Below are 25,563 nucleotides of genomic sequence, written 5' to 3' on the forward strand. Positions count from 1 at the left end.
AAACAATATTATACGTAGACTATTAGAATCGTAGTTGATCTTATTTGGTATTAATCTTATTTGATACCTTGTTGCTATGATATGATAGAAGTACAGCTGGGTGTGGTGACTGGTGTCTGTAATCCCAGTTGAGGTGGAAGGATCACTTGAAGCCAGTCTGGGCAACATGGTAAGACCCTGTCTCTACAAAAAAACTTTTAAAAACTAGCCAGGTTTGGTGGCATGCGCCTGTTGTCGCAGCTGCTAGGGAGGCTGAGGAAGGAGGATCACTTGAGTCCAGGAAGTCAAAGCTACATTGAGCCATGATCTTGCCACTGCATTCAGTCTGGGTGACAGAGTGAGACCTGTCTAAAAAAGAATAAAGGGGTATCGCCTATTCTCAAATGATTCAGAAAAAGAATGAAAAAGCAAACAAGATAAAATGTTAACATTTGAAAACTGTTTGAAGATATGTGAGAATTCTCTGTGCTCCTTTTGCAGTTCTTCTATAAATCTTTTTAAAATTAGGCCAAGCGGCCGGGTGCGGTGGCTCAAGCCTGTAATCCCAGCACTTTGGGAGGCCAAGACGGGCAGATCACAAGGTCAGGAGATTGAGACCATCCTGGCTAACACGGTGAAACCCCGTCTCTACTAAAAAAACTAGCCGGGCAGGGTGGCGGGCACCTGTAGTCCCAGCTACTCCGGAGGCTGAGGCAGGAGAATGGCGTAAACCCGGGAGGCAGAGCTTGCAGTAAGCTGAGATCCGGCCACTGCACTCCAGCCTGGGCGACAGAGTGAGACTCTGTCTCAACAACAACAAAAAAAATTAGGCCAAGCTCAGTGGCTCATGCCTATAATCCCAGCACTTTGGGAGGCCAAGGCAGGAGGATCACTTGAGGCCAGAAGTTTGATACCAGCCTGGGCAACATAGGAAGAGCTCATCTCTACAACAACAAAAATTAAAAATGAGGCAGGAGGGGCTGGGCGTGGTGGCTCACGACTGTAATCCTAGCACTTTGGGAGGCCGAGGCAGGTGGATCATGAGGTCAGGAGATCGAGACCATCCTGGCTAACACGGTGAAACCCTGTCTCTACTAAAAATACAAAAATTAGCCAGGCGAGGTGGCAGGCGCCTGTAGTCCCAGCTACTCAGGAGGCTGAGGCAGGAGAATGGTGTGAACCCGGGAGGCAGAGCTTGCAGTGAGCCAAGATCATGCCACTGCACTCCAGCCTGGGCGACAGAGCAAGACTCCGTCTCCAAAAAAAACAAAAACAAAAAATAAAAAACAAAGCAAAAAAATGAGTCAGGAGAAGTGCACGAGCCCAAGAGGTCAAGACTGCAATGAGCCATGATGGTGCCACTACACTCCCCTCCTGGGCAACAGAATGAGACCCTGCCTCAACACAACAAAAAAAACAAAGTTTTTAAAATTAAGCGAGAAAGATGCAAGATTTCACCTTGGAGGTGAAAGTGCATGGACATTTAGGTCAGGAGGTGAGGCATCTCGAAATCTCAGCTCTGCATCCTAACTAGCTGTGTGATCTCATGCAAGTTGCTTGGGCTCTCTGAGCCTCAGAAGAGTAATTTCTAAATGGAAATAACACCACCCCCTGTGCTGGGTTGTTGTTCCATTTGGAGTGCCTGGTACCTGGGTGCTCAGAAACCATTAAATTTAGGAAGAAACAGAAAAGAAACCTTAACAAACCTCTTCTAGTTTTGGACAGAGTATTTTGTCATGTACTCGTACACATTTTCAGTATAAGGTTTTTTGGAGTATAACTGCTGAGCATCTGTCAGAGCAGGGAACTAAAGGGCTATCAGCTTCCAGGGTTTCCCTAAATTTCCGTTTGTACCTTGTTAAGTAAGAAATTGCAACACATTTGCCCTGACTTCCTCTTATTTAGGCTCACTAGCATCTTTCAGATGCTTGGCCACATTGGGGCCCCTGGCATCATGTAGTGGGATAGTAGCTGAATAGGGAAGGCTGTAGCAGCTATGGTGTTCTCAGAGCCAACATTTACTGAGTCATAGCTACCACTTAGATTGTGTTGTACGTACATTGTCTCATTTAATCCTCACAGGAGTCCCAGGCAATTGTTATCCCCTTTTTACAGATGAAAGATGAAAGAACTATGGCCAAAATCACATAGCTGATAATTGGCAGAGACAAAATTCAGAACCCAATTGTCTTATGCCCAAGGCTTAGATGTACTAGCAGTATGTTAGGATACCAATCCTAGTGTTCAACACGTTACTCCTATGCCTCTCTTTTATCTATTAAAAACTGCTTGTGGGGATTGGGCATGGTGGTTCACACCTGTAATCCCAGCACTTTGGGAGGCCTAGGCAGGCGGATCATGAGGTCATGAGATCGAGACCATCTTGGCTAACATGGTGAAATCTCGTCTCTACTAAAAATACAAAAAATTAGCCGGGCATGGTGGCAGGCGCCTATAGTCCCAGCTACTCGGGAGGCTGAGGCAGGAGAAGGGCGTGAACCCAGGAGGCAGCGGTTGCAGTGAGCCAAGATCACGCTGCTGCACTCCAGCCTGGTGACAGAATAAGACTCTGTTAAGGGAAAACTGACTTCCTTTGATTGGAAATAGCACAGTGCAGGGAAAAAAAGCTGACTTGCTAATGATTTCTTCTGCACATTTTTTGCCAGTTTGACTTGAGAAAAAAGTATGCCAAAAACTAGGTATGGGGTCTCACTATATTGCCCAGGCTGGACTCCTGGGCTCAAGTGATCTGCCTGTGTCAACCTCCTGAGTGGCTGGGACTATAGGCATGCCCCACCACACCTGGCTCTTATTACTACATTTTTTGACAGATTGTACAGATCATGAGGAACTCAATATATACTGAAATAAACAGATTCTCACACTGATACATAGTCACTATGAATATTATGCCTATAAATTCAGACTGGTAACAGGGGTGTTGTGTTAATGACTCAAAGACTAAGCACTGTTGCTGTTTATGATTTGAGTTCTTCAAAATAGTAGACAATTCTTATTGGTATACCTTTAATTCACACAGTTATTCCATTCCTGGAAATTTCAGTATATATCAAAACTATCCCCCCACCAAAAAAATTTTTTTTAAGTTACTGATAATGTTAAGCGGTTTCCAAGTGTTTGTACCAGTAGACACTCTGGTTTTGGTGGTTAATTACTCGCATTGCACCACATCCTTGCCAACACTTGGTATTATCTGACATTTTAATTTTTTCCAATATGTTAGGTGTTAAATGCTATGTATAACATACCTGTTTATTTCTTTTACCTCTTTTTCTTTAGGGCTATTTTGTGTTTTACAATTGATTTGTTGGGGTTTTCTTAATATAATCTGAATAGTGATCCTTTGTTATATTGTCATTTTGTGGGTCCCCCACCCCATTGTGAATCATTGCCTTAATAGTGTGTTCAAAGTAATGATGAATATGTGTGTATTTACTTGGTAGAATTTGCTTCTATTGTGTTTTTCTTGCTGTCTTTGAATTTAATCTCTGATTTCTAATAGGTCTAAATGGAGGCTATCAAGATGAGTTGGTAGATCATCGTTTGACAGAAAGGGAATGGGCTGATGAATGGAAACATCTTGACCATGTAAGAATCTTGTAGTGTGTAATGTCCCTAATTCTTTATTACCTTTTTTTGAAACAGGAGTCTCGCTCTGTTGCCCAGGATGGAGTACAGTGGTATGCTCCCAGCTCATTGCAACTTCCACCTCCCGGGTTCAAGCAATTCTCCTGCCTCAGCCTCCAGAGTAGCTGGGATTACAGGTGTATGCCACCACGCCCGGCTAATTTTTGTATTTTTAGTAGAGACAGGGTTTTGCCATGTTGGCCAGGCTCGTCTCAAACTCCGGACCTCAAGTGATCTCCCCACCTCAGCCTCCCAGAGTGCTGAGATTACAGGTGTGAGCCACTGCACTCAGCCTACTTTTGATTCTTAATGCTACCAATAATTAAAGGAACATGTATGTTTGAAGTGAACATAACCACAGCCATGGCATCCTTTGCTTTTAATAAAAGTTGGTTTAGCTACTACTCCCTCAGCTAAAGAATTACAGTCACTCCCTAATCTTTGTGATGGGATGATCACTTCAGGTCAGAAACCAAATAAAGTCGTGTAGTATAATGGTTAAAAACAAAGGTTTGTAGCCAGGCGCAGTGGCACATCCCTGTAGTCCCAGCTACTCGGGAAGCTAAGGCAGGAGTATCTCTTAAGCCCAGGAGCCAAGACTTCAAGTCTAGTCTGGGCAACATAGCAAGACAGAATTCGTTTGTTATTTGTTAAATTTTTATCAAAAGAAACTTTCTTTTTATTTTTTTCAATTCTGCTCCTTCTGTAGTAAAGAGAATTGTTTTTTAGCCCACATATTCATGTTTCGTAGTTTTAGAACACAGGTCAGTAACAAACTTCTAGGTAATTCAACCCCCCAAAATTGTTTATATTCCAAAATTATTTTGCATTCTGAAAGATAGCAACCTTCCTCATCTTATCAAAATTCATAATTTCTGTTAGAAATCTGTGTATACCTTATTTTATGGTTCAGCCACAGCAAACTTACAGAGTGCTGCAGACCCCAGGGATACAACAAATGCTGCAGTAACATGAAATCGTAGACAGTTGGCCAGAAGGCCATGCATCTGAGGTTCTGTCCAAACACTGGAAGCCCTGGTAGTTACTGTCCTCAATAGGTTTGTCAGCCTCAACACCAATGTCCTTCCTGGCTGATGGAGAAACAGATAGCAATAAAGGGTTTTAAATGTAAACTTGATATTCCTAAACCTGTACTTTAAGGAACCTGAATTCCTCATACTGCGTTGGGCTGATTTATGGTTGTTTGGATGTTCTCATCTCATCTTTGCCTGGCCCCCTCTCTGACTCAGGCGCTGAATTGCATTATGGAAATGGTAGAGAAAACAAGGCGCTCCATGGCAGTTCTGCGGCGCTGTCAGGAATCAGATCGTGAAGAACTCAACTATTGGAAAAGACGGTACAATGAAAACACAGAGCTGAGGAAAACAGGGACTGAGTTGGTCTCCAGGCAACACAGCCCTGGGAGTACAGATTCTCTCAGCAATGGTAAGGGGAGAGTCTTCGGGGAACCCAGAGTAAATGTCAGCCTTTAGAGCCCACCAATATGTCACAGAAGGCTTTTTCTACTTGACTTTAAAGAAAGGTTGTGCTCGGCCAGGCGTGGTGGCTCACACCTGTAATCCCAGCACTTTGGGAGGCCAAGGTGGGCAGATCATGAGGTCAGGAAATCGAGACCATCCTGGCTAAAATGGTGAAACCCCTCTCCACTAAAAATACAAAAAAAGATAGCTGGGCGTGGTAGTGGGCACCTGTAGTCCCAGCTACTCGGGAGGCTGAGGCAGGAGAACGGCATGAATGAACCCAGGAGGCGGAGCTTGCAGTGAGCCGAGATCACACCACTGCACTGCAGCCTGGGCTACTGAGCAAGACTCCATCTCAAAAAAAAAGAAGAAGAAAAAAAAAGAAAGGTGGTGTTTGATTGTGGATTTGGGGAGACTCAGGTGATTATGAAGAGGAAGTGAGAAAATATATGAAGCCCCTGGCATGTTTTGGTGGGTGGCGGGGGGTGGGGGTGGAGGGTGGGGTTTGTTTTATATAGACAGAGTCTTGCTGTGTTGCCCAGGCTGGCCTTGGACTCCTGGCCTCAAGCGATCTTCCTGCCTCAGCTTCCCAAAACACCAGGACTTCAGGCCTGAGCCACTGTGCCCAGACTGGTACCAGGCACGTTCAAAAAATGTTAATTCTTCTTCGTGGAGAATGAGAATATTTGTGATTTTGTTCTGTCTTTGATTCTCTACATATATGTGTGCTAGGTGTTGGTCAAAGAGTGTTTGGTTGTCAAATTCAGCCTGGCTGGATGTATGTACTAGGCACTCTTGTGTCATCACTTTTGTTTCTCACAGTAGCCTTGAAAGTGTTTACCTTACCTTCCTTCTTCCTGTCCCCAGCCCACCATTCAGAACAATACCACTCAATCCTCCGTGGTCTGGTGGCCTCCTACAAAAGGATTTACTGTACCACACTAGGTTGCCCCCCTTGCCTTTCCAAGTCCGAAGCAGCAGCAATCCAGAGTACATCCAGCAAGCCTCAGTTATTCCCCTCAAAATGTTCCAGCACATTCACCCAGTAACTGAGAAGGTGCCCTATCCAAAGGCATAGCTGAGTGACAAGCCATCTGTGATCAGACTCTTTTCCCACGCACTCTGAGTTCCCAAATGTTCACCACGGAGAACAAGTCTCTTACGACAGACCTAGCATGTTCCATTGAAGGCAGCTATTAGTCTCTAAAAAACTGTAAGGAAAACTCGAGGCAAAGCCAGAATTAATACAGTATGTCCAGACAGTGGGAGCTAAAGGCTTCCCTTTCCCTACCCCACCCACAGCAGCAGCTCTGGAGCCAACCATGGAATACCACCATTAGGTGGAATATCTAGCACAACAAGGCATCAACACGTACGTAGAGTTATAGTATTAGTATGATTCCTTTTGTAAAAACTCCAAAAACAGGCCAGACGCAGTGACTCACGCCTGTAATCCCAGCACTTTGGGAGGCTGAAGTGGGCGGATCACAAGGTCAAGAGATCGAAACCATCCTGGTTAACACGGTGAAACTCCATCTCTACTAAAAATACAAAAAATTAGCCAGATGTGGTGGCGAGTGCCTGTAGTCCCAGCTACTCGGGAGCCTGAGGCAGGAGAATGGCTTGAACCTGGGAGGCGGAGCTTGCAGTGAGCCAAGATTGCACCACTGCACTCCAGCCTGGGCGACAGAGACTCCCTCTCAAAAAAAGAAAAAGAAAAAAAAAAAACAACCTCCAAAAACAGACAAAGCTAACCTTCTGGTCTCCCTCACTTTCTGAACATTTGCAGATAGTCCCTGTGTGACTTTCAGACAGGGAGAAAGACTTTTGGAGTCTTAGCTAAAGTTTACACCCAAGCCATACCTCATCCGTTAGTGAGTCTACACATGTGCAGGCGAGAAGCATAGAGTACAGAGGGAACTGCAGTTGTGAGCCAGAGGTTGCTGAGCCAAGATACAGATCTTGCTGGAGAGTCATTTAAACATGGCTGTGCATGACCACTACTCACCTTTCCCACCTTTTGTATCATGGATTAGCTCTAGGGACCATATTTTTTGATTTGCCTGAGACAGTCCAGTTTATGCCTGTATCCTGTTACAGTTGTTACTAGCACTTCCCTCATTCTCAACAATGAAGGCAATCTGGATGATAAGTTATATTGTCATTCTAGGTTTAGCTCTTCATGGATACATGTTTTCTTCTATCAGGTTTCTGAGAGCACTATCAACCTGATTTAAATAGTATATTTTAGTGTCATTTATGTGTTTATTTCATGTTTATTTCTATGTTTATTGTCCATTTTAGTATAGAATGGCAGTATAATTCATATCCTAAATAAATGTAATATGCAAAATGTGAACTATAATAACTCCAAAAAGTGCTACTGGTCTGTGATGACATATGAGGAGCTTGGGTACAGTTAGCTTCATCAAGAAAGTCTAACTGTGAAATGAGTTCTTTTTTTTTTTTTTTTTTTTTTTTTTTTTTTTTTTGAAACAGTCTTGCTCTGTTGCCCAGGCTGGAATGCAGTGGCACGATCTTGGCTCATTGCAACCTCCTGGGTTCAAGCAGTTCTCTTGCCTCAGTCTCCTGGGTAGCTGGGATTACAGGCACCCGCCACCACGCCTGGCTGCTTCTGTATTTTTAGTAGAGATGGGGTTTCACCATGTTGGCCAGGCTGCTCTTGAACTCCTGACCTCAGATGATCCACCCACCTTGGCCTCCCAAAGTGCTGGGATTACAGACGTAAGCCACCATGGCCGGCCTGAAATGAGTTCTTAGATACATAGTTGTTTTACATTCTGGCATATTTTTATACCAATAATAGACATTTCAAAAGAATTTCACCAATGACCTTTTTTTTTTTTTTTTTTGGAAACAGAGTCTAGCTCTTATCTCCCAGGCTAGAGTCCAATGACATGATCTCAGCTCACTGCAACCTCTGCCTCCTGGGTTCAAGCGATTCTCCTGCCTCAGCTTCCTGAGTAACTGGGATTACAGGCGCCTGCCACCGTGCCCAGCTAATTTTTTTTTTTTTTTTTAAGTAGAGATGGGGTTTCACTGTGTTGGCCAGGCTGGTCTCCAGTTCCTAACCTTGTGATCCACCTGCTTCGCCCTCCCAAAGTGCTGGAATTACAAGCATGAGCTACCGCGCCTGGCCTCACCAATGACTTTTAAATAAGTAATTAGTGTTTTTGTTTGAGATGGAGTCTTAGTCTGTCACCCAGGCTGGAATGCAGTGGCATAATCTTGGCTCACTGCTCCCCAGGTTTGAGCAATTCTCCTGCCTTTGCCTCCCGAGTAGCTGAGTTTACAGGTGTGTCCTACCACAGCCAGCTAATTTTTGTGTTTTTAGTAGAGATGAGGTTTCGCCATGTTGGCCAGGCTGGTCTCGAACTCCCAACCTCAAGTCATCTGCCCTCCTTGGCCTCCCAAAGTGCTGGGATTTACAGGCATAAGCTACCATGCCTGACCAAGTAATTAGTGTTTTTTTGGGGTTTTTTTTTTGTTTTTTTGAGAGACGGAGTCTTGCTCAGTCGCCCAGGCTGGAGTGCGGTGGCGCGATCTCGGCTCACTGCAAGCTCCGCCTCCCGGGTTCACGCCATTCTCCTGCCTCAGCCTCCCGAGTAGCTGGGACTACAGGCGCCCACCACTACGCCCAGCTAATTTTTTTGTATTTTTAGTAGAGACGGGGTTTCACTGTGTTAGCCAGGATGGTCTCGATCTCCTGACCTCGTGATCCGCCCGTCTCGGCCTCCCAAAGTGCTGGGATTACAGGCGTGAGCCACCGTGCCCAGCATAAATAGTGTTTTTAAAGTCTTGAGTTAGCTAGGTATAGTGTCTCATGCCTGTAATGCCAGCACTTTGGGATGCTGAACCAGGTGGATCACGTGAGGCCAGGAGTTCTAGACCAGCCTGGCCAACATGTCAAAACCCTGTCTCTACTACAAATACAAAAAAGTTAGCCAGGCATGTTAGCACGTGCTTGTTGTACTCCTACCTGCTCGGGAGGCTGAGGCACGAGAATCACTGGAACCTGGGAGGCGGAGGTTGCGGTGAGCTGCGATCACGTCCCACACTCCAGCCTGGGCAACAGAGTGAGACCCTGTTGCTAAATAAATAACTAAATAAATAAATAAAAGTATTGGGTTATGCGGAAATCCATGGTGTGGATGGTTAAAACCATGGTTATTTGGAGATAAATTGACTAGAGGCTTTAGATGGCATTATTACTTTTCCCATTTAAATTAATGCATTTTAAGTTTTCCTACCTGAAAATTTGTGATTCACAATGTTTTCACAAACAGATTTTGTCCAGGCCGCAAGGAATGTATTTAGGTGTTATTAAAGGATGCATAAATAAGTGCAAAAACCATAAGGAAAAGAAGAAAATGCTTATCACAGAGATCAGGAGAATGGTTTCCTCTGGCTGTGTGGGTGGAGGGTGCAGAGTTAGTGAGTTCTAGCTACGTCTATTCTTAGGACAGGATTGTCAGTCTGGCTAGCATTATTTAAATATTACTATGGCCATGACTGACCTCTTAGGAATTTGGGGTTGCTGGTACTGTTCACTTTCCTGAGCTCAGGCTTATGATATTAAATTGTATATTAATATTTTCATTATTGCATGTTAATATTTTATGGACTGGTCAGCCATCTAATTTCGCAAGTAAAGAAAAAAAAATTTTTTTTTTTGAGATGGAGTCACCTAGTAGGCTGATGTACAGTGGTGCAATATCAGCTCACTGTAACCTCCGCCTCTGGCTTCAAGTGATTATCCTGCCTCAGCCTCAGCCTCCCAAGTAGCTGGGATTACAGGTGCGTGCCACCATGCCCAGCTAATTTTTGTATTTTTAGTAGAGATGGGGTTTCACCATGTTGGTCAGGCTGGTCTCGAACTCCTGACCTCATGATCCACCCACCTTGGCCTCCCAAAGTGGTGAGATTACAGGTGTGAGCCACTGCACCCAGCCGCAAGTAAAATTGTTTTACTTCTTTTTTTTTTTCTCTTGAGACAAGGTCTCACTCCGTCACCCAGGCTAGAGTGCAGTGGCACGATCTCGCCTCACTGCAGCCTTCGCCTCCTTGGTTCAAATAATTCTCATGCCTCAGCCTCATGAGTAGTTGGGATTACAGGCATGCAGGCCACCACGCCTGGATAATTTATATATTTTTTGTAGAGATGGGGTTTCACTATGTTGCCCAGGCTGGTCTCGAACTCCTGGCCTCAAGTGATCCACCCACCTCTGCCTCCAAAAGTTCTGAGATCACAGGCATGAGCCACCGTACCCAGCCAATTTTTTTTTTTTTTTTTTTTTTTTTTTTTTTTTTTGTGAGATGGAGGTGTGCTCCGTCGCCCAGGCTGGAGTGCAGTGGCACGATCTCGCCTCACTGCAACCTTAGCCTCCCAAGTAGCTGGGACCACAGGCACCCGCCACCACACCCGGCTAATTTTTGTATTTTAGTAAAGACAGGGTTTCACCATGTTGGCCAGGCTGGTCTTGAACTCCTGACCTCTGGTGATCCGCCTGCCTCCACCTCCCAAAGTGCTGAGATTACACGCCTGAGCCACTGCGTCTGGCCAAATTTTTAAACAAAGAAAAAAATACTTATTCAGCTATCAGTTTTTCCTCAGAATGACAGTCAAGATCCAGGCCCTTCTGGATGTTATGATTCTGAGACTCAAAAATCTGAATATAGTCCACCTGTGGTGGCTGACGCCAGTAATCCAAGCACTTTGAGAGGCAAAGGCTAGCAGATCGCTTAAACTCAGGAGTTCAAGACCAGCCTGGGCAACATGGTGAAACCCTGTCTCTACAAAAAAATATGAAAATTAGCTGATTGTGGTGGTGTGTGCCTATAGTCCAGCTACTTGGGAGGCTGAGGTTGGAGGATGGCTTGAGCCCAGGAGGCAGAACTTGCAGTGAGCTGAGATTGTGCCACTGCACTCCAGCCTAGGCAACAGAGCAAGACCCTATCTCCAAAAAAAAAAAAAAAGAATCTGAATACATATGTTTAATGAGTTCAATAAGCAGGCAAATTTGGGAAAAGTGCTTCTAGTTAAGTCCACAGCAGATGGACTTCATCCACTGTCACAGGGCTTCCAGGCAGCTTTTTAGTGGCATGTGTGCACAGTTAAGGGTGACCACTCTCTCAAGGTAAGCCTCTAATATTGGAGACGGACATAAACAGAAATGGGAATTAATAGTAGCTCTTCAGGGAAAAGAAAACTACCAATAATGTAGTATTGTTAATATCTCTGGTAAGAAAAAGAGAAGAACATTAGAAATCTATCCAACTCATATATCCAAATCATGAATTTCAAAAAGAGTGAGCAGAACAAGTAGAGAGGATGGAATAGTTTTTGAAATAATTCCAAAAAACTACCAAGACCTGCAAGACAATTCCAGGTTGAATCAGTCTACCAAGTAGACAACACAGGAAAATAGACTTAGTCATTTAGCATCATCGAAAGTTAGAAGACAATTCTGAAGGAAAATGATTTTAATTTAGAATTCTACCAAAACAATTATGTGTTAGATTAGTAATCTACAATTTTTCAAAAAATGCGCCTCCTGCCTACCCTTTCTCCATGGTATCTACTATAGGATATGCCTCAATACGTGCAAGTAAATGAGAAAATGGGAGACACTGAATTGCTGAAAGAGGATCCAACACAAGAAAGGAAAGAAAGGAATCCCTAGGCTGGTGAAGGAGAGCCCCAAGCATTAGTGGCAAAGCAGGCCTAGAAAGCACCCAGTCCATGCTGGAACAGCCCCGAACCTTGCTGGAGATTTCCTTAAGAATGAAATTTATAAAAGATTTACACAACAGGAGGAGAGTTTGAGATTGAATTGGAAGTAATTACATAGCAGCCTGGCACAAAGGCTTACAACTGTAATCCTAGCTCTTTGGGAGACTGAGACAGGAAAATTGCTTGAGGCCAGGAATCCAAGACCTGCCTGGAAACCCTGAGATAGTGAAACCCTGTCTGTGCAAAAAATTTAGAAAGGAAATTAGGCGGTCATGGTGGTACATGCCTAAAGTCCTAGCTACTCGAGAGGCTGACGCAGGATGACCTGGGCCCAGGAGTTCGAGGCTGCAGTGAGCTATGATCAGCTGCACCACTGCACTCCAGCCTGGGGGACAGAACAACATCCTGTCACACACACAAAAAGTAATTTGTAAAAATGCTGCCTCTCCTCCCCCTACATTTTTCCATAGGCTCAATGGTTAACAATTAATGTATTCTTATGGAATTTTCTATGTACGTATTTAAAGATAATGTTTCCTAATGTTTTATTTTGAAATTTTTGAAACACATAGAAATTTTGAAAGAGACCATGGCCAACATGGTGAAACCCCAACTGAACTAAAAATACAAAAAGAATAGCCAGGTAGGGTGGTGTACACCTGTACTCCCAGCTACCGCTCGGGAGACCGAGGTAGGAAAATTGCTTGAACCTGGGAGGCAGAGGTTGCAGTGAGCCAAGATTGCACTATTGCACTCCAGCCTAGGTGACAGAGTGAGACTCCGTCTCAAAAAAAAAAAAAAAAAATCTGTGTGCACTTATGTTTGTATTTTAGGGAGTACTGTACCTTAAAAACCCATGTTGATAGGGGAAAAAATTAGGACATAATAGGTAAGTAAAAAGAAGAAAGTGAATATCACTTTTAATCTCACCACTTTGAAATACTGTTAATTTGTTCATTTGATGGGGATGTGTGTTTTAAAACTAAATATTTACTGTGTACTATTTTATAATCTGATTTTTAGCCCTTATATGAGAATTTTTTATACTAAATGAAATAAATGTTTTTTTGGTTGTTGTTGTTTTTTTTTTTTTGAGACTGAGTCTCGCTCTGTCGCCCAGGCTGGAGTGCTGTGGCCGGATCTCAGCTCACTGCAAGCTCCGCCTCCCGGGTTCACGCCATTCTCCTGCCTCAGCCTCCCGAGTAGCTGGGACCACAGGCGCCTGCCACCTCGCCCGGCTAGTTTTTTTTGTATTTTTTTTTTTTTTAGTAGAGACGGGGTTTCACCGTGTTAGCCAGGATGGTCTCGATCTCCTGACCTTGTGATCCGCCCATCTGGGGCCTCCCGAAGTGCTGGGATTACAGGCTTGAGCCACCGCGCCCAGCCAAAATAAATGTTTGAGTCTAACTGGTGAATGAGAAATCTGATCAAAAATAAAACTGATGATCATAGACAGCTTCTGACCCTATGCTTTTTATGTCTCTTGTGCAGATTCTCAGAGAGAGTTCAACAGCAGGCCAGGTACAGGATACGTACCTGTGGAGTTTTGGAAGAAAACAGGTATGTGTCTGACTACTCACAGGTCATGCAGACTCACTAATTTGTGGGAGCAGAGAACAGATAACTGGGCGAATGGTTGGTAACTGGGTCCTTTGGTTGTATAAAACTTGCTCCTCATAGAACTCTAGGCTCTTGCGTCTCCCACTCTGGCTTGTCCTGCATGTCTCCTGATACCTGTCTTGTTACTTTGCTGGTCAGGAGTTTGGAATAGCTCCCTCTAGTCCCTTTCACACTCTTCCACTGGGTCACGCTGAGGCAATAAGTACCTCTTGACTTGCCCTGTTTCTGGGCCTGCAGCAGAGTTCGTTTTGCCTAATCTCTTCACTGGTGTCTGCAGTACACTGTGTTCACACTACTGCCACATTTGTGCCCAAATTCTGCTCTAGACACAGCTCTGTAATCCGTCTGTGCTTTCTTTCACCTTCGCTGTGCCTACTATAGTGAAGACTCTTCTTGCTAGGCCTTCTTTTTTACAAGAATAAAGGATGGTGGGGACTGCCTATTTTGTAAGTTCGGGAATGAATGTCACATCACTAATGTCAACCTTATCCAAATATTGGCATTCTTTCCCTTCTTGCCTCCCCATCCCAGTTTCATTTTTTAAGTCCAATACAACTTTTGGTTTTCTTACTAAGATAAAATTTATTTCTACAAAAATGTAATACCTACATTCATAAAGACTCTTTCAAGAGCATCTAGACAGTAGTAAGCAAATAAACAAAAGATATGAACAGACACATTATGCTATGAGAAATACAAATAAACATATTGCAAAATATTTTTCCTTATTAGTAGTCAGGATAATGTAAGATAAAGCATCTCTGATAAATTAACCCCTTGTCTTTAACCCTCCGTTGTTGACAATTTTAAAAGACCTTGTTGATGACACTCAATAATTGATCAGAGGCTTATATAAGAAATTAAGCGAGTACCTGCAGATTCTTGGAATCATTCCTTACTTTTCCTTTTTTTTTTTTTTTGAGATGGAGTTTCGCTCTTGTTGCCCAGGCTGGAGTGCAGTGGTATGATCTCAGCTCACTGCAACCTCCGCCTCCCTGGTTCAAGCTATTCTCCTGCCTCAGCCTCCCGAGTAGCTGAGATTATAGGCATGCACCACCACGCCTGGCTAATTTTGTATTTGTGGTGTAGACGGGGTTTCTCCGCCCGCCTCAACTCCCAAAGAGCTGGGATTACAGGTGTGAGCCACTGCGCCCAGCCTCATTTCTCACTTTCATGCCTTTGAATGTTTCCTTTCAAAAGCAAATGGTCCAGACTTAAATACAAATTATACAAATTACTAAAGAAGAAACAGTATGGGTGGGGTGGGGTGTCCACACCTGTAGTCCCAGCACTTTGGGAGACCAGGGTGGACAGACCCAGCTACCTAGGGGGCTGAGGGGGAAGGATCGCTTGACCACGGGAAGTTAAGGCTGCAGTGAGCCCCTGTGCCACTGTACAATAAAGTATTATTTCACCATTAAAAACAATTTGGAAAACTACATTAATTTGTAAAAATCCTTGCAGCTGAAAATGGGAAAATGTATATTATGTTAATAAAAGGTGGAATAGAATTTTGGGAAATGAAGATAATCATAAGGTGAGAGAATAATTACTGTATACAAGATCTCTGTCTTTTTTTTTTTTTTTTTTGAGATGGAATTTCACTCTTGTTGCCCAGGCTGGAGTGCAATGGCACGATCTTGGCTCACCGCAACTTCCGCCTCCCAGGTTCAAGTTCTACTGCCTCAGCCTCCCGAGTAGCTGGGATTACAGGCATGCATCATCATGCCCTGCTAATTTTGTAGTTTTAGTGGGGACGGGGTTTCTCCATGTTGAGGCTGGTCTGTAACTCCTGACCTCAGGTGATCCACCTGCCTCGGCCTCCCAAAATGCTGGGATTACAGGCGTGAGCTACTGCACCCGGCCTTGTTTGTTTGTTTGTTTGTTTGTTTGTTTGTTTGTTTGTTTTTGAGATGGAGTCTTGCTCTGTTGCCCAGGCTGGAGTGCAGTGGCACAATCTCAGCTCACTGCAGTCTCCACTTCTCAGGTTCAAGCAACTCTCCTGCCTTAGCCTTCCAAGTACCTGGGATTACAGGCCCCCTCGACCATGATGCCCGACTAATTTTTGTATTTTTAGTAGAGATGGGGTTTCACCATATTGGCCAGGCTGGTTTCAAACTCCTGACTTCAGGTGATCCACCCGCCTTGGCCTCCCAAAGTGCTAGGATTACAGGCATGAGCCTGTAATGTGCCCAGCCACAAGGTATCTTTAAAACTAGTGACTTTGATTACTTGGGAGACCCCTTTGGTTAACTATAGTTAAGAGCCCAACTTTGGTGTTGGGACAGCTCGTTTTGAGTCCTTGCTCTGCTATGGTGCCATCTGTGACCTTAGATGACCTCCAGTAAGATAGCTAGCCAAACCAAGATAATTACTAATTCATGGTTAAGCTGAAGGGATAAAATGTACCTGAGAGCATTGTTACGCTGGCTCAATAAGAGGCATCTGAGAAGAGACTTTTGAAAGGTTCTTGGCCTCTGGGGTGAAGACTTTCTTTTCTTAAGGTCAGAGCCATAAGATGATGGAAAGTTGTTTCATTGCAGCCTAGAACTCTGTGTTTGAACCTCCCTTGAGCCCGTGCCGTGTGCAAGAGGTAAACTGTGAGTGACTGTCCTTAGGCTTCTGGATTGTTTGGTCCTGTGGACTTATGTAGGGAGCTATGTATATTGGGACTCCACATTCACATTCTCATAGGACTGAGGCTCAAACACATGCAATGTGTTACTTTGCGGTGTCTACACTAGGGAAATCAAGCAGGGCATTGGTGATGGGAGGAAGTGATCAAGAACCAGGTAGCATGATGGTAAGTGGACAGGGTTTAAAAACCCAGGGCTTTTGGCTGTCTGCCCAAATCTATGTCTTTAGCCCATGTTTCTCCACCTAGTCTTATTTAATTGCCTCCTGGCCATTTATACCTGGATGCCCCAGAGGCACCTCTGCCTTCTCACTTGCCTCCATGCTGGCTTTGTGTGGACTGTCCATTTCATTGCCTAGCACTACCATTCTCCTCTTTCACCCCCACTTCCAGGCCCTTCGGTGCTCCCAACCTTTTTCTGTCTCATCCCTTCCTCAGTGCCACTTACTTCTGCCTAACTTCAGCCTCTTATATCAGTTCAATCATTGCACCAGTCTCCCGGTTGCTATCTCTGTCTTTAATCTTCCCCTTGCATAGAAACCTTTATGGAGTTTCCTTTGAAAATAAGGTCAAGCCAGCCGGGCATGGTGGTTCATGCCTGTAATCACAGCACTTTGGGAGGCCAAGGCAGGCAGATCACAAGGTCAGGAGATTGAGACCATCCTGGCTAACACAGTGAAACCCCGTCTCTACTAAAAATACAAAAAAAATTAGCCGGGCGTGGTGGTAGGCACCTGTAGTCCCAGCTACTCGGGAGGCTGAGGCAGGAGAATGGCATGAACCCGGGAAGCGGAGCTTGCAGTGAGCTGAGATAGCGCCACTGCATTCCAGCCTGGGCGACAGAGTGAGACTCCGTCTCAAAAAAAAAAAAAAAAAAAGAAAAGAAAAGAAAGTCAAGGCCGGGCGCGGTGGCTCAAGCCTGTAATCCCAGCACTTTGGGAGGCCGAGACGGGCGGATCACGAGGTCAGGAGATCGAGACCATCCTGACTAACCCGGTGAAACCCCGTCTCTACTAAAAAATACAAAAAACTAGCCGGGCGAGGTGGCGGCGCCTTTAGTCCCAGCTACTCGGGAGGCTGAGGCAGGAGAATGGCGTAAACCCAGGAGGCGGAGCTTGCAGTGAGCTGAGATCCGGCCACTGCACTCCAGCCTGGGCGACAGAGCGAGACTCCGTCTCAAAAAAAAAAGAAAATAAAGTCAAGCGGGGAGTGGTGTCTCACCCGTGTAACACTTTAACACCAGCACTTTGGGAGGCTGAAGTAGGAGGATCACTTGAGCCCAGGAGTTTGAGACAAGCCTCAGCAACATAGTAAGACATCGTCTTTACAAAAAAAATTTAAAAATTAGCCGAGTGTGGGGGAACATGCCTGCAGTCCTAGCTCCTCAGAAGGCTGAGGTGGGAGGATCATGATTCAGAGAGGTCAAGGCTGCAGTGTGCTGTGACCGCACCAGTGCACTCCAGCCTGGGCAACAGTTGAGCAAGGCCCTGTCTCAGAAAAAAAGAAAAAGTCAAATTTCTTAGTTAGGCATGCAAGACTTTGCAAAAACTCATTTCCATCTACCATCTCAAGCACAACACGTTGTCTTGATTTCCCCTGCCCACTGAAGAGCTGATCACTTTTCTCCTTGGAACTCTAGTTTCTTATAGTGACATACACGATGGCACCTGAAACACTTTCATACTTGGTCACAAGCAGTCAGGAGAGTGTGGTCTGTGTCTAGTCACTTGTGTCCACAGCCCTAGCTCAGTGACCACCTCCATCTCGGTACCAGCCAGCACCTGTGTGATGGACACATGAGTGTGAAGATCATGTGTTTCTCCCTGTGGAGTTTTAGAAAAGATCATTTTGTGTCAGCTCTGTCCTTACTTAGAATTGCAGTGGGGTGGGAGGGAAAAGATTTCTCGGCCAGTTGATTTTACTGTCACTTTCTTCTAGAAGAAGCTGTGAATAAGGTGAAAATTCAGGCCATGTCAGAAGTACAGAAGGCTGTCGCTGAGGCAGAGCAGAAAGCCTTTGAAGTGATTGCAACAGAGAGAGCACGAATGGAGCAAACCATAGCGGACGTCAAGCGGCAGGCCGCGGAGGACGCTTTCCTCGTCATCAACGAGCAAGAGGAGTCCACGGAGGTCAGAGCTCTGCGCCCTGGGGGCCGGGGTGGGTGGCTGGAGTGGCCACGCCCACTGCCTTCCTCTCATACACGGGGCAGGAAGACACAGGCAGTCCACCCTTGAGCTCGACGAGGATAATTTTTATCCAGTGCCAGAAGAGTTTTGGTTCTCACGCTAAAACTTTTTTACATGCCAAGATAGTGAATTGTTACATTGTATTTTTACATACATACACATATATATATAGAGAGAGGCTCAGTGTATTGGTTTAAATTTTGAGAATTCACCCTAAAGACAGAGTTTGTGTAATTGCATGATGATGATAATGACCAGCATTGACAGAGTAGGCTTACTGTGTGCCAGACACCAGCAAAGTTGTATATTTTCTTTTTGAGTCTCACAGTGGCCCTGTGAGGTGGATAACGTTGAATCCCTAATTTGCAGATGAGGAGACTGTGGCTCAGGGAATGCAACTGTTATACTCCTTGGTGCTGAAGTCAGGATACAGGAGTAAGAAAGTGCAGGGTCCTATAGCACCTAGACTTTTTACAAAAAGGATAGCTAGTTTGTGGACTGAGGTAACAGGTTGGATATATCTGCCTGATTGCCCAGGGCCCAGGACTTGGTGATGGTTCTATACAGGACGCTTGGGTACTACAGTAAGGAGAAAAATGAACAAACTGAAAAAGTAAACAACCTGTGACAACATGAGAGCAGCCCTTTTGGATTTAATGCAGTTTTTCTGTAACTTTCATTTCAGTCATTTTTCAGCTTTAAAACAAGAAACCAGTTTCTTTCTGTAAGTAGGTAGATCTCATCTACTGGATGGGAGACCAGCTGTCTTTGGGACATTCTCTTGAAGTTCAGCACTCACTCTGTCACCGAGGCTGGAGTGCAATGGTGCAGTCTCAGCTCACTGCAGCCTCCACCTCCAGGTTCAAGCGATTCTCCCACCTCAGCCTCCCAAGTAGCTTGGACTACAGGTGCGTGCCAGCACTCCTGGCTAATTTTTGTATTTTTAGTAGAGATGGGTTTTTGCCATGTTGGCCAGGCTAATCTCGAACTCCTAGCCTCAAGTGATTCACCCACCTTGACCAATGTGCAGATGAAAATGCCTAAATATCATGTTGCTATCACAGAGGATGTGGTGAAATTCCTTATTATAGCTCTTCAATACAGATATTATGGATTGTGAGAAAATAGTTTCTTTAATCCCTCTCCCTTTTCATTCTCTCCTTCTCCTTTTTTTTTTTTTTTGTGGAGAACAGGGTCTCGCTATATTGCCCAGGCAGGTCTCGAACTCCTGGGTTCAAGCTATCCTCCCGCCTCTGCCTCCCTAAGAGCTGGGATTACAAGCATGAGCCACCACATCCAGCCTCTCCTCCTTTTTCTTTAGAATTGTTTTTGAGGCTGGGCCAGTGGCCAATGCCTGTAATCTCAGCTATTTGGGAGGCCAAGGTAGTATGAACACTTGAGCTCAGGAATTCAAGACCAACTTGGGCTAGATGGTGAGACACCATTTCTGGGGGAAAAAAAAAAAAAAATTAAAAATTAGCTAGGCATGGTGTCACGCACCTGTAGTCCAGTAGTTATTTTGGAGGCTGAGGTAGGAGGATCGCTTGAGCCCAGGAGGTTCAAGCCTGACCATGATCGTAACACTGCACTCTAGCCTGGGTGGGACAGCAAGACCCCATCTCTTAAAAAAAAAAAAGAAAATAGATGATGACGATGGCAAGATGAGGGGGAAAGAAAAGAGAATTATTTTTGAGAGTGATATATCTGTTTCTGTTCTGTATGTTTAATTGTGTATCTGTAGCCATCCATATCAGTATCTGTATTTGTCCTTATCTATCTACTTTTATCTCTGTGTTTATCTTTAACTATGTCTGTCTCCAAAGAAAGAGTATAGCTTTTGGCTTAGAGCATAGATCCTGGATCTGGACTGCGTAGGTTTAAATCCCAGCTCTCCATTTTGAGAATTGTGCTTTTAAGGAATTGTAATTTTAAACAAGCCACAATGTAGCCTCCAGGTGAGGTGTACACCAGCACGTATCCCTGCAAAATCACTTTCCAAAGCAGGGAAAGGATAGAGGGCTCATCTTTTGGATGAGTTTGCATTGGACCAAAATGGCTGATTCTTGCCCATCAAGAATATTCACCTAGAATATTCTTGTTAAAATTTAGCAGGTATCCCTGGAGTTTCTTGTTCATCTTGTGAAAGGTGGTTTGGTATGGGGGAGGAAGGAGGCCATGACTGGAGATTAGGAGTCCTGACTTCTAGTCACAGTTCCGTCTCACACTGGCAGTATACCCTTGAAGGAGTCAGTCTGCATCTCTGTTCAGTGAGTATAGCAGCTCCTATCCTATTGGTCTGATAGTTATTAGGGAACAGGCACAGTGGCCCATGCCTGTAATTCCAGCTTTTTAGGAGGCCAAGGTGGGAGGGTCCTTTGAGGCTGGGAGTTCAAGACCAGCCTGGGCAATATAAGGAGACTCTGTCTCTACAAAAAATTAAAGAATCAGCCAGGCATGGTAGCACATGCCTATAGTCCCAGCTACTCAGGAGGCTAAGGTAGGAGTGTGGGAGGATCCCTGGAGCCTAGGAGGTCAAGTCCAGCCTGGGCAACATAGCAAGACCCTGTCTCCAAAAAGGAAAACAAAACACCAGCAGCAGCCTTGGTTAAGTCAGATTATTAGTAAAAACAATGAAGATTATTTCTCTAGTGAGGGAAGCAATATCAGCCGGGTGCTTGTAATCCCGACACTTTGGGAGGCTGAGACAGGCAGATCACTTGAGCACAGGAGTTCAAGACCAGCCTGGCCAACATGGCAAAACCCCACATCTACTATATATATATGTATAATTACGAAAATTAGCCAGGCGTGGTGGCACATGCAGAAAGGAGTAGGATAAATGTTCGTCTTAACACGTGGTCTTAGGATAGATGGCTATTGGGGGAGATTCTTGCACAGAGTTTGGTTTGGTTTCTATTAAAATATGAGTCAAAAGATGAGTCCATGCCTTAAGCAGAAGAGATGGCCACCTGCCCTAGGCTGGTGCTGTGTAAAGTATTTTCACACACACTCCTCATTTCACTGTTCTGTCATCCTGCAGGGAAGTAGTTTTCTTGTTTCACAGGGGAAGGAAACTCAGAAAGGCAGTGTGTATTTCTCATAGTTAAACAGCAGTAGAGGGAGGACTTGACCACAGGTGTATGTAGCTCCATAGCTGGGGTTCTCTACATGCAGCCCCTTGCTTTAATGTGCAGGGAATGAATGGCAAGCCTGCCCCTCGATCCCAGCAACCACTAACTGATGCCTGTGTCTTGCAGAACTGCTGGAACTGTGGCCGCAAAGCCAGCGAGACATGCAGTGGCTGCAATATCGCGCGATACTGCGGCTCTTTCTGCCAGCACAAGGACTGGGAGCGGCACCACCGCCTCTGTGGTCAGAACCTGCATGGCCAGAGTCCCCACAGCCAGGGTCGGCCGCTGCTTCCTGTAGGCAGGGGCTCCTCGGCCAGGTCTGCCGACTGCAGCGTGCCCAGCCCAGCCCTCGACAAGACCTCGGCAACCACATCGCGTTCCTCCACACCTGCTTCGGTGACAGCTATCGACACCAACGGACTCTGAGCCCCAGACTCTACTTACCCTGATGGCTGCTCAGCACCACAGAGTGCTTGGGCTGTGGGACTGGCTGTTGGAACCCGTGCATGTAGCTCTGCTGGGTCATTAACAAGAAATGAATTGGAGGCAGGAAGAGTCCAAGCCTGAATAATAGCGCCCCACAGCCTCTCTGGACACTTGCTGTCTGCGGAGCCAGTGTGCCATTCTCTGCACGTGGGCGGCCGGCCCAACCTGCCTCCTCCATGGCTTTCCTGGTTTGTTCCTCCCCACTGAAGCTGACTTAGCCAGCCCCTTTTCAGTGTAGACCACCAGCTCCCCTCCCCGTCTCCTTGAGTCAGCAGACTGTCCAATGTGCTCAGCCAGGCTGGAGGCAGCAGGCAACAGGCTGTGGAGGAGGCCCCTCGGACAGGGAGCAGCCTGCCTCACCCCTGAACAGCTCTTTCGGCCCCATCTCCACCCTCAGCAGATGACACTGATTGGCCTCACGGGGACTTGGGTAAGCAACAGGCGGCACTCAGGACTCTCTTCTCAACCTTGCTGTTCAGACTTGTTAAGATCTCAGAGTCCACAGGAAAGAAGTCACTGTTGCAATAAAAGCACCCGTAGTAGCAAAAACATAAACAAATAAAACTTCCCCCACATCACAGATGATTTTGGACAAGATTTTCCAACCTTGCTGGCTACTTTAGTTTGGGACCCATTTTTTTTCTCATTTGATTTTGCTTGTGCAGAAAATAGTTTCCAGCACATGGATTGGTCTGAGAGAGAATGAGACTCAGTTGTGGATAGTCTGTTCTCTCTGAGCATGTTGGCCAAACTAGTATCGTCAAATTATTGAGTGGATCATCTCTTGGAAATGCAGAACTTCTGCCACCACTTGGCTATTTGCACAGTCGTCTTGTTCTGTGTCCTTTTATCTCTCAGACCACACACATCTGGAACGCTGTGGGCATCTTCTGCCCATGGGCTCTATTTGGCACCTGCTGAGCCACAGTTGTCCTGCTGGACGTGCTGTGGCAGGTTGGTAGGACTTGCCCCCACTGTCAAGGCCTGGTCTTGTCTGAAAAGCCCTCCTGGACCTCAAAGAATTCTTCGGACCTCATAGTTACAGGTCATTATATCTACTATGTTGATTTATCATCAGGCACACAACTTCTGTTTCCTTCTCTTGTGTTATCTGATAGCTTCTCTCCTTGAGCTCATCAGAAAGGTTTTATGAGATGTGAGAACCATTTTGGGAAAAGTTGATCAATTTTTCTTCCTAGCTTCCCATTTTCAAACGGGACATCACCTATATCCCTTTCAGAATGTTAGGAACTGCCTCCCACATTCTTCCCTGTCTTTTTGGGTTTTGTTTTTTGTTGTTATTGTTGTTATTTTTTGTTTTTTGTTTTTTTTTGAGACGGAGTCTCGCTCTGTCGCCCAGGCTGGAGTGCGGTGGCGCGATCTCGGCTCACTGCAAGCTCCGCCTCCCGGGTTCACGCCATTCTCCTGCCTCAGCCTCCCGAGTAGCTGGGACTACAGGCGCCCACAACCGCGCCCGGCTAATTTTTTGTATTTTTAGTAGAGACAGGGTTTCACCGTGGTCTCGATCTCCTGACCTTGTGATCCGCCCGCCTCGGCCTCCCAAAGTGCTGGGATTACAGGCGTGAGCCACCGCGCCCGGCCATATTGTTGTTGTTTTTTAACACAAAGTCTCGCTCTGTCAGCCAGGCTGGAGTGCAGTGGCACGAACTTGGCTCACTGCAACCTCTGCCTTCCAGATTCAAGCAATTCTCCTGCTTCAGCCTCCTGAGTAGCTGGGATTACAGGCGCCCACCACCCACCATGCCCAGCTAATTTTTGTATTTTTAGTAGAGACAGGGTTTCACCATATTGGCCAGGCTGATCTTGAACTCCTGACTTCAAGTGATCCACCTGCCTTGGCCTCCCAAAGTGCAGGGATTACAAGCGTGAGCCACCACACCCGGCTTGTCCTTTTGGTTTTGATGGGAGTCTGAGGACCCCGACTGCTCCGGCTCTCCATCTTTGAGCTTCTAGCATCCTCTCACACCCAGAAATCAGTTGGAGTAAGTCTGATTGGCCCTGCTCCAGCTGGCCTTTGAAGCACAAGTTTGAATCTCCACCTTCTGTGCACTGACCAGAGTCTAAAATAAAAGCTGTCAGTACCATAAAGGAAAAGGGATCCACACAGGTAGCCTTGTCATTGCCTACAGGTACATCTTACTTTAGAATTTCAAGTGCTGGCCGGGCTCAGTGGCTCACTCCTGTAATCCCAGCACTTTCGGAGACCGAGGCAGGCAGATCACTTGAGGTCAGGAGTTCAAGACCAGCCTGGCCAACAGGGTGAAACCCTGTCTCTACTAAAAAAATACAAAAATTAGCCGGGTGTGGTGGCACTCAACTATAATCCTAGCTACTCAGGAGGCTGAGACAGGAGAAGCACTTGAACCCACAAGCCAGAGGTTGCGATGAGCCGAGATTCTGCCACTGTACTCCAACCTGGGCAATACAGCAAGACTCCGTCTTAGAAAGAAAAAAAAAAAGGCAAAATTTGAGAATTTCAAGTCCCTAATTCACTCTAACCAAACATTTTCAGTCTACAAAGAAACCTAGTGCACGACACCTTTAAAATGCCTAGATTTCCATTGCCTAAAGTAAGGTGTGGCCAGGGAAAGAACAGCAGGGAATCATGTTCCTTTGCTGTGGAACACGTAAGCCCCACAGTTTTCCAGTCAGCCTAATACATGGGTATCCCCCACCCCCATCTGCCTCCTTAAGCCTCAGTCCTTAGTGGGGAACCCTAACTAAGGGGGATGGAGTCAGTACCCGGGACAGGGCCACATTTGCATGAGACACAGCTGTCTCACAAGGAGGTCACAGAGCCTCTACGCCAGCTTACTGGTTTTTCATGGATTTGTTGGATTAACACTGTAAGCAGGTTTTGTTTTCGTTGTTTTGTTTGTTTGTTTTGAGATGGAGTTTCTCTCTTGTCGCCCAGGCTGGAGTGTAATGGCACGATCTCAGCTCACTTCAACCTCTGCCTCCCAGGTTCAAGCGAGTCTCCTGCCTCAGCCTCCCGAGTAGCTGGGATTACAGGCACCCACCACCACGCCCAGCTAATTTTGTATTTTTAGTAGAGATGGGGTTTCTCCATGTTGGTCAGGCTGGTCTCAAACTCCCGACCTCAGGTGATCTGCCCGCCTCAGCCTCCCAAAGTGCCAGGATTACAGGCATGAACCACTGTGTCCGGCCTTAAGCAGGTTTTTAAAATCTCCTGTGGCCATAAAACAAGCCAGGGTAGCTCATGCTTTTACTGGTTGGAATAAGGAGCCAAAACCAACAAAATAATATTTATTAGGGCTCAATGCCCATTTCTATGGCTAAGGCTTAGGTTTGGTGTGCAGAACCTGGCCTACTTTTGTGGGCTGTGGTTCCTGTGACAGTTTCGTTTTCTGAATCTTTGTAATGCTTTTCCACGTGCTGCCCAGAGGCTGATCTGCAAACCTGCGCAGTATTCCACACTGAAGCTCAGTTTGCAGACCTTTTGCTGTGTTAATTCTGGTCGGTTTCACACAGAAGTCACGAGGGCCTCTGCCCAGGACCTCCTATTCACATTTCAAGAATCCCTTTCTGAAATTATCCAAGTCTCTGGTCAGGAGGAGGAGCACCAGTGGGGTAGGGTGGGCGGCGGCTAGAGGGGCAGGAG

The 25,563-nt window shown here is 45.7% G+C and overlaps 1 protein-coding gene across 16 annotated transcripts in view; it reads left to right on the forward strand.

The window, feature by feature from the left end:
- CBFA2T2 (CBFA2/RUNX1 partner transcriptional co-repressor 2) overlaps positions 1 to 22,746 on the forward strand; it is a 160,242-nt gene extending 137,496 nt beyond the window's left edge. For 5 of the 16 annotated variants that reach the window (XM_045362763.2, XM_045362768.2, XM_045362769.2 and 2 more), the window contains 6 exons: positions 3,503 to 3,588; positions 4,878 to 5,073; positions 13,354 to 13,422; positions 18,056 to 18,246; positions 19,036 to 19,211; positions 21,561 to 22,746. In XM_045362763.2, the coding sequence (XP_045218698.1) occupies positions 3,503 to 3,588; positions 4,878 to 5,073; positions 13,354 to 13,422; positions 18,056 to 18,246; positions 19,036 to 19,211; positions 21,561 to 21,732 (890 nt within the window). In that variant the 3' untranslated portion in view covers positions 21,733 to 22,746. The remainder of the gene's footprint in view (positions 1 to 3,502; positions 3,589 to 4,877; positions 5,074 to 13,353; positions 13,423 to 18,055; positions 18,247 to 19,035; positions 19,212 to 21,560) is intronic. The other 11 variants (XM_045362765.2, XM_074005051.1, XM_074005054.1 and 8 more) reach the window with 3 other exon arrangements.
- Positions 22,747 to 25,563: the final 2,817 nt, after the last annotated feature.

The sequence above is a fragment of the Macaca fascicularis genome, chromosome 10 (assembly GCF_037993035.2).
Source record: "Macaca fascicularis isolate 582-1 chromosome 10, T2T-MFA8v1.1".
NCBI lineage: Eukaryota > Metazoa > Chordata > Mammalia > Primates > Cercopithecidae > Macaca > Macaca fascicularis.